A 9,788-nucleotide genomic window follows, 5' to 3' on the forward strand; every position below is an offset into this window, starting at 1 on the left:
TCTGGTAGGGCAGCTCACATACTGTGTGAATGTGGGCAATGTTGTTGCCATGGTGACATGGTTAAAGTCACCCGAGATAGCTATGAAGGCACTTGGGTGTTTAGTCTGCAGGCGGGCTATGGCGGAGTGAATGACGTCACATGCCGACGTCGGGTTGGCAGAGGGGGGGATGTAAACAATTACAATAATGGCATGTGAAAACTCCCTGGGCAAATAATACGGCCTGAGTCTAACAGCAAACAGTTCAATGTCCGGGCAACAGATACGTTCCTTAATAGAAATATGGTCAGGACTGCACCAGCGGTTATTTACTAGAACAGCAAGCCCCCCTCCTTTGCACTTACCGCTCTCGGTGCAGTCCCGATCGGCCCGAACAGTCTGAAAGCCGCTGATGGAGACGTTGTTGTCGGGAATGTCCTGGTGAAGCCATGTCTCAGTGAAGCGAATCAGACTACATTCCCGGTACTCCTTCTGACTTTTGGCGACCGCTGTCAGCTCGTCCATCTTTATTTGCCAGTGACCTCACATTGCCCATGACGAGAGAGGGGAGACACGGCTTATATCTTCTCTTCTCCATAAGCCTCTGTTGTCTCAACCCTGCTTTTTTCCGCAGTAGGGATATAACAATATCAACATGCCCACATGTTGCTCATTGAAAGTATGGGGAATGTTTATGGTGAGATAATTATGATTTGTTACATCCCTAGGTGACAGATGTGTATAAGGACTTCTCCGCAGCTGAGGTGCCGATGATCTGCAGCATGGGCATCAGCTGTGAAATTCCTCTGGCTGACTCTGCCCTTGGCCTGGTTCAAGCCGGAAGTCCATTGTCCTACCAGCAACCAGCAACAGCGAAGAGAGACCTGTCCTTCCATGCTGCCCCACCACCTCCATCTATGCCTCTTCAGAATTACAGCCTGCAGCCATCCAGTTGCATGTTTGTCTGTAGTGAGCCACAACAGCTACATCTTAAAAGTCTTGAGGTCACTTGGGACATGGCGCACAAATTTGAGTGTGCTACCAGAGCACAAAGTTTATGTGGTGAATGGCATCAGTTAAGGATTCCTAGACTGACTACCTCATGGTTCAGGGAGATCTGTCAGGTCAGAGAGAGCTCTGAAGACAGTCTGGCTGCCCGGATACTGCAGGGGACCCATCAGACTGCAGCTATGAAGAGGGGGCTCGAAATGGAGGCAGATGCCATCTGGGAGTATTGCCAGATGAAAAGGGTCAACCACTACCCCTGTGGATTTGTAATCCACCCTGACGCCCCTTGGTTGGGGGCATCTCCAGATGGGTTAATTTTTGACCCTTCAGAGCCATGTCAGTTTGGTTTGATTGAAATAAAGTGTCCGGATGTTAAAAGCTACATTGACTGCCCGTATCTCAAAATGAGTTCAGGCAAATTGGAGCTCAAACAAACACATGCTTATTACTCACAAGTACAAGGGCAGATGCTTATAACAGGAATGAGTTGGTGTGATTTTGTTGTCTCAACTGAGGAAGACATACTAATTCAAAGAATTTACAAGGACAGTGACATGTTAGATGTCATCAAAGAGAAAGTGGACAGGTTTTATTTCCATGTCTACATGCAGAAATGCATGTAATGTGTTCAAATCCAGTCACTATGTGCAATGTAAATATGTTTTATTTTGAACTTGTATAAGTTTATGATGTAATGCTGAATGTGTAACAAAGTGTGTAAACATAGCGGCGTATTTATGGAATCAGATGACTGCTTTATTAAAAATCAGAACTGAAGCAAAAGTGTGTGTATCTCCTCCTCATGTCTCCACTGGGCCTGGATATGGAGTTGATGTTGGTTAAGTCCGGCGCTCCCAAACACTGGCCCGTGTCTTGCTGTTAGCGTAGTTGTTCCATTCAAACAATGATGGCACAGCGCTTGCAGCTAAAACCTGTGTACCCTTAGCAATAATACGAATTTGGACTTTTTCGAAATGTCGGCTGCATACCTTCATATGCCGAGTTACCGAAAATCCCATCCTGCGAATCTTGTGCAGCCACTGTGCACGAAGTCCGGTGTCTTTCGGGAAGCGGTGGAAGCTGAGTTCGCCGCTATAGCAACTTGAACCGGTACAAAGTGCCTGACATGGGGCGTCAGTGGCTTAGTGGTAGAGCAGGCGCCCCATGTACAAGGCTGTTGCCGCAGCGCCCCGGGTTCGAGTCNGTCCGGTGTCTTTCGGGAAGCGGTGGAAGCTGAGTTCGCCGCTATAGCAACTTGAACCGGTACAAAGTGCCTGACATGGGGCATCAGTGGCTTAGTGGTAGAGCAGGCGCCCCGGGTTCGAGTCCAGCTTGCAGCCCTTTGCTGCATGTCATCCCCCCTCTCTCTCCCCCTTTCACACTTAACTGTCCTGTCCATTAAAGGCAAAAAATGCCCCAAAAAATATCTTTAAAAGCATCCCTGACATTATATTTCTTCTTTTTCCGTACAATTACAGCTCTCATATGTTTATATTGATTGATTTTTACCACCGTATTGACTGGAGTGGGAAGTGGACCGGAAACTCCATAGCTGTTCACTGGCGAAAATCAGAAGTTCGAGATTTCACCATCTACGATCCATAATATCATCAAAATATTATAAGGGACAAAACTGAAAACCAATATTGATGCCTTTGACCTTTGATCTTTGATCTTTCAGTCAGCACTTGTGAACAACAACGTGATGTAATTAAATTACAGAATAATGTTGTCAGAATCAGTTACAGTCACTGATAAGAAAATAAAAAAATATGTTATCAAATTAATCAAAATGTTGGTGATAATGAAAGGGTTGCATCTGGATAACTTCTTTTCAGTAAAAACAGTAGAATTAAACATTGACTCTGTTGCTTTCCATCTTCTTGCCTTCTTTGCCATAGCCTATTTCCAGACATTTACTGTCTGTGAATAGGCTTTCTTTACCACCCAGCAAACATTTGTTAGAAAAGTAATCAAAAAGTAAATAAAGTTACATAACTTTAAAGTTGCATAATTCTGATGAGGTAATCAAAGTAGTTACTTTACTTCACATTTTTACTTAGATTTTTGGCTGGACTGCAGGGTCGAGGCCAGCCCTATAAATGCCAAAGTCTGACTATGAGTAAGTGAGTGATGAAGTTACACCATTGTTCAGAGTGAGTGATGACGTGAGTTTTGGTGCTTCCCCATTGGCCGATGCTGTTTTAATAAATAAATAAATGAATAGAGGCTGACAGACTGACAGTAATCAGACAGTAATCATTTTCTCTAGCCTGTGTAGCATGATAGCATAGGGGAGTTAGCAAGCTACATGATTGATATTTCACAACTTAATACTTCACTAACACACTCGTGTCATAGTGTAGGAAAGCACACTGTTGTCTTCAGATGAGTGACATCTTTGTTCGGCTAATTTTATGTCACCACCGTAAAACTACCACATAGAAGCGTGATGGAATTAGTAGCTGGCTAGCAAACTAGCCAGACGTGGGTGAAATGACAGTTTGGCAACTGGACAGGAATGTGAATTACTTTGAATAACTGTAGATACCTTCAGTGTGTCCCCAACAAGAGGCAATCAACTTTAACTTACTGAAATAGAACGTAAAAACAAAAGTGAAACCAATCAATGAAAATCGCTGATAGACAAGAATTAGATTGAATGAGAAATCCAAAGAGGAACATTACCACTGTTAGATAAAGTAAATGGTAGAATCTGGAAAGAAAGGAAAAAAGTTCAAACTAGTTTTTAAAACATATCACAACAACACGAGCACTCAAAAATTACATTGTGGCACTTTATTACTGTGTTAGTACAAAACAATGATCCAAAAATCAGAGCATAAATGTAGTAATAATACATATGTTCCATTTGCTGTTGTTTCACACATGTTTACTCTTGTATGGAGACACTGGTCTCTTTGTACTTTAATTAACCTGTGTGCTTTTTCTCTGTGAAGATTGACCCACACAGTCTGGGCACCAGGATGGACCTTGGGACCTCCAACACCTCAAACACCACAGTTAATCCCGCTCCTGTCAGTTTGGATGCACAGCCGGGGACTTCAAGGAGCTGCAAAGCACCCCGTATGTGCGCTGCTTGTGGCAAAGCCACGTCGGTCCTCGGCCACTTTGTGCACAAAAAAAAGATTTTCTGCCAGTCCACATCCGAAGGGGTCACCCTGGAGGAGTGGATACAGAAAAATGTGCCTAGAACCACCAGGTGGAGGTGGAAGGTCCAGGAGGAGGCCATTATGGCCGGGGTTATACTAACCCCAAAAAAGCACCATACCTGCAGCATGTGCAAAAAGAGGATGACGAGGGACGCCGGTCACAGCGTGCACAAGGCCACACGTCAGTCCTTCTGCCAGGCCACTGACCCTTTGGGCAGGACAGTGGAGGAGTGGCTCACAGAGATTCGTGGTGGGGTCTCCACAAAAGACTTTATCAAGGCAAACCTTAAAAAAAGATGGAGGCGGTACCATCAAAAACCAGATGTGCAGGAGAAACGGAGACAGAAAAGGAGGGAGCAGTATCTCATAGAGAAGAAGGCAAAAGAGCTTAATAAGCAGAAGAAGGTGGAGGAGAAAAAGTAGTTTAGGAGAGGTGTGTATATAATATGACGATCAGTGAAGGGCTGCACACTTAACTGAATATTAATCATGCACACTTCGGCTTCCCATAATTAAATGATCGACTGGGATATTAATGTTCAATTAATATGTGTGGTCTGCACATAGAAAACTGCTGCATATTAAATCAAGTGCCTGCGACGCGTTCATCCTGCAGCAGCAGTCTGTGAGAGACTATCCTGAGCTTTGCAACAGCAGACGAGCTAAACTAAATAAATTCGTCATCAGTCATCATTATCCATTGTTTGGAAGTATTTCAGATTTAGATGCGAGGTGAAAGCAGTCCTCTGTTAATTTAAATGTGAAAGTACAATAAAAATATTTTGTCCCTTAAAACAAAAGATAATCATGATATATAAATGCGATCTCAATATTGATAAAAATAATCGTGATTATCATTTTTGATAATTGTGCTGCTCTAGATCAATGTGTATTATAGTTTGATACTAATCTCGCATTGCATTAGACTTTATTCCCTGTTGTTCATAATCCTGCAATTTAATTTCAGCTGGCTGCTAAATGATGTCAGTATTTTCTGCTTGTCCATCATTCCAACACATCAATTCCTCTTTTTTCTGTTTTTTTGGTCTCCAAAGTTTCGGTAACGTTAGTAATCAACAGCAAATGCTCAGCCTTTTGGCCACTGAGGTGTTGCTGAACTTAAAGTGGGTAAAATCTTATTTCATTGTAAAGCTGCCAGCAGCATATTGATTCGCTTGGCCCATCCTAAACCTGCTCTTGCTCTGTTAATCACGAGACTGCTGCAGAGATGTGCGATCTGCGACAGGGCCACATGGCCCACACATGGTGACGGGACTAACTGTTAGCATCACATGGCTAATATTACAAATGGTTGTTAACAGATTTAATGACAGAGTTAAGTCATTTTGGTGTCAGTGTGAGTTTGTTGAGACCATTTGACTGCTCAGTGCCTGACATTCGCTGTTGCTGTGTTAGCACACGCTAACCAGACAGACTTATTTATTCACCTTGTTTATCGAGGCTATAAAGTATTGGGCTTTTTAAATAAACTTCCAACACTCAGCTGCTGTGACATTTTGCAGTGGTATCTACCAATGTACCAAGAGTTCACCTCTTCGGACAAACCCAGCTAGCCAAAGGGGTCATGTACATGAGATCTAACACAAGATTAGATGTTAGCTAATTAATATGCGCATGCCATCAACTGGACAGGGATGTGAATTACTTTAAATTACCGTAGATCTGTCAAAATGACTGGCTGCCTTAAGATTTTTCCATCACTGTGAAATAAAAACTTAAAAAAATATATATATTCTGGACCTCTGCTTTCTTGTAGTTTGATATTTTGCTTGCTCATGTATATTTGGCTCTTTCTTGTATTTTCTTATATTAAAGTCTTGCTCTTGTTTTGTTGTACAGTTTGTCCTCTTGAAACCAAAGAAAGGCATTTTTGAAGGATCACTACCTCCAGGCCCCAGACGGTAGCAGTTTCTTATCGTCAGGGCAGCAGCATGGCTGATTAAGCATTCAAAGGGAACAAGGGGTTATTTGAAACATGAGGTACATCCCAAACTTCTTATTTGTTATTTCCTTGCTACTTGATCATCACTTGAACCAGAAGACGCCATCTTTAACTCAGTACCAAACAGGGCTGCAACTAACGATTATTTTCATTGTCGACTAATCTGTCGATTATTTCTTGGATTAGTCGACTAATCATTTTAAAGAAAATTTGTTAAAATGTTGAAAAATGTCGGTCTGTGCTTACCAAACCCCAAAATGATGTCATCTAATGTCTTGTTTCATACTCACACCTAAGGGTTTTAGTTCACCGTCATGGGAGAGTGTAAAGCTGCCAATATTTGAATGTAAGAAGCTGCAATAGGAGTATTTTGGGGTAATTTTATAGTACTTTTCTATGAAAAATGACTCCAATTAGTCGACTACTAAAATAGTCACCGATTATTATAATAGTCGATTAGTCATCGATTAGTCGACTAATCGTTGCTGCCCTAGTACCAAAGCTCTTACTTCAGCTCTGCTAATGATCATTTTAACGTGACCGGTTCACGGAAGGAAAAAATTGACAGATTTATGGACTATATCAATCTACACTGAGAATCAGATGAAATGCCAGGTATAAACTGACGACGCCTTTATGTAGAGTAGCGGGTAGAGTGTCCCTTGATGAGGTTCCAGCTGAGCTCAATTACACCTGTCAGTTGCCTGATATCTGTGAAATGTCGCAGGTTTGGAGGGTGGATGTGTTTCTGTTGTGCCCTGACGCATTTTTTTTGGGTGCAGTAAACTATCTCACATGCAGATGTGGGATATGTGGGGACAAATTATGATAAATGATAGTCATGATGATTCATTTCATATTTGTGTGCCTGATGTGCACAGCACATACAGGAACACACTTGTTATTCCTCATACTTATTTTTCTTATTATTACTTTTCTTCCGCCAGATTTCGGTGTGTAACTTGTGCCACAGCTTTGAGTGCACATAGGGTCTTCATAAAACATATAGATTCAAGATTCAAAGTGTTTATTGTCATATGCACAGTAAAGACGTGTTTCCCTGCAGAATGAAATTTGTTCTTCGCTGTCACTAATTAATGCTAAGCAATAAATAGATCAAAATATATACGGTGTGCACTGTTTTAACATCTTGCTTAGTGTAATATTAATTTGCCTGACGGGGCTGATCTGTGAGCGTTTGGTCCCTAAGAAGACTGTTAAGAGTGGGTCAGCTCGACCTTACAACTCCTCCTTAGTGAAAGATCTTCTTAAGCTAAGTGCGAATCTGGGAAACGCATTTTTCGGGAGGCTTAAGAGCGTTCTTAAGAAGCTCTTAGTGCTAAGATCTTCTTAACTGGATCTGGGAAACACAGCCATTTCCATTCAGTCACACCATGAGGCTGATCATTCCTGAGTGTTGGGTTGATGAGTTACAGAATTTCAATTTTCCCTAAAAACATTTTGCCAAAGAAATAATGTTCATCATTCAAAAGACACCATAATCATATTTTGGGCTGTTAAATAATGAATTCACAATTACAATATCAATAAATACAGATGCAAATAAGGAATAAGTCAAAGAAAGGCATTCTGTGCCTCCAAACAGGACACAGTACATACCTAAGACAGAATGCAGGTTATTCATGTCAGTGTTAATCTTGACAGCTATTTTAGATTTAATCTTAGTGTTGAGATGAAAATGCTTAGTTTTAGTCACTTTTATCCGTCATAGATTTAGTCGCCAAATATTCATCCCACTTTTAAGTCATGTTTTCTATATGATTTTTTTTTATCTTCAAACTAATCCAGTGAGGCTAATTCATGTATCAAAAATAAGAATCAAGGTGACAGGTTGTATAAAATGTTAAGACATTTTTTTTCTACAACTACAAATAATTTCTGCACACTTAAAAAAGGGTTAATTGAGACTACAGTATACCATCACACCGAACACGCCTTTACAGCCTCATTGTGTTAGAGATGTTAAGTCATGCGACCATAGAATAGTTTGTTTATATCCTAGCTTTTTACCTCTGCTGATTGCATATTCAGGCTTTAAAAATCATAAAATTGTATTTATTTGATGAACAAAACATGCAAGTATCATACACACTGGTTTGCAACAGGGCTTATTTTCTGTAATAAACTGAAATCGAATGGAAAAATCCCATTGGTTTTTTGACGAGGGAACCAGCTGGCCTACAGAAAATTATCACCCTTGCAGCACTCTATAGCCTGTCTGAAATTACCAATTAGTCAGCCAATATTAATGTTGCTATGGCACTAATTACTTAGAAATAAAAAACTGCAAGCACAACCTAACTATTCATACCAGGCTTTTTGAGGGCATCCCTCCTTTTGGGGTCCCACAGTCCCACTTTCCCCCGACTACAATGCTCCTGATGAGTTGTTGAATACATTTAAATCATTTTGCTACAGATTTTGCTCTGGCCTCTTCTTTTAGTTTGTTTCAGTACATTTCATTGAGATAATAAGGTTTGTTGAATACAAATGTGTATGTATTTGTATTTTTTCATCTACCAGCCACCTTGCTGGTGCGTCAAAAAGTTAATTTTGGACACTGTGTGATGGAGACAGGTCTGCTCAGCTGACTTATACACAGCAGCAAACTGAGGACATCGGTGAGGAATATGCATTCTCATTTTCACACGCACACAAACACACACACACACACACACTTTTATCACTGAGACTGTCCTACAAAATACAACATAGGTGATTTGTAGAAACTTATTATGGCTTATATTTTCATGTATTGAAAGGCAGCGACCTCTAGTGGCCATAATAATAACGACCAGAGAAGAGCAACAAAGTCCATGAAGGGAGGAGGTCAGGGTGGATGGATTGGTCAAATGCAGGAATTTGACCCAGGAGACCAAATGCCAAAGCTGAGTTATTTTTAACTAAGGCATTCATCACTGTATGTTACATTAGTAACAGACATACCAGTTTTGACCCAAACCATGATCTTTTTTCTGAACCCAACCGAGTTGTTTTGTTGCAATTGCATCCAACAATTCTTTAACATTCCAAAACCAACAATCCAACCTGTGCTCACGTCATGCGGCGATTGGTCAGGTGCGCAGAAGTGACAGTGTAAAGCACAGTTTGAACTTCCCTTCTAAGCTCTCTCCTAGTTTATTCATCACACAGCTATTTCTGGCATTTTTCAAGTGTGCAAATAAGTACAACATTATGGATTCCTTCTCTGTAACGACCAGCTTTTCGCTCCACATTCCTGTGTCACTGTTCGGAACAATTACAAAAACTTTTACTTTCTGATGTGGTCAGACAGCACGACCTATGACCTAGTTCTTTTTTTGGTGTTCATGCCTGTTTACTCTTTGTTAAATCTTACATTTTTTAGGGCACCATCTAAACAAACAAAAAACAAAAACATAAAGAAAGCACCTATGACAAATCAATCAATCAGGGGGCTAGTACAAGGCAAGCCTGAGCCAGCCCTAACTATAAGCTTTATCAAAGAGGAAAGTCTTAAGTCTAGTCTTAAATGTGGAGACGGTGTCTGCCTCCCGGACCGTAACAGGAAGATGATTCCACAGGAGAGGAGCCTGATAGCTGAAGGCTCTGGCTCCTGATCTACTTTTGGAGACTTTAGGGACCACGAGTAACCCTGCGTTCTC

The 9,788-nt window shown here is 41.1% G+C and overlaps 1 protein-coding gene across 6 annotated transcripts in view; it reads left to right on the forward strand.

Moving 5' to 3' along the window:
- The window catches only part of LOC126407393 (uncharacterized), an 18,263-nt gene extending 12,272 nt beyond the window's left edge, over positions 1-5,991 (forward strand). For 3 of the 6 annotated variants that reach the window (XM_050072247.1, XM_050072248.1, XM_050072246.1), the window contains exon 6: positions 708-1,989. In XM_050072247.1, the coding sequence (XP_049928204.1) occupies positions 708-1,610 (903 nt within the window). In that variant the 3' untranslated portion in view covers positions 1,611-1,989. Of the gene's footprint in view, positions 1-707; positions 1,990-3,947 lie in introns of those variants that run through there. The other 3 variants (XM_050072250.1, XM_050072249.1, XM_050072245.1) reach the window with 3 other exon arrangements.
- Positions 5,992-9,788: the final 3,797 nt, after the last annotated feature.

The sequence above is a fragment of the Epinephelus moara genome, chromosome 20 (genome assembly GCF_006386435.1).
Source record: "Epinephelus moara isolate mb chromosome 20, YSFRI_EMoa_1.0, whole genome shotgun sequence".
Lineage (NCBI taxonomy): Eukaryota > Metazoa > Chordata > Actinopteri > Perciformes > Serranidae > Epinephelus > Epinephelus moara.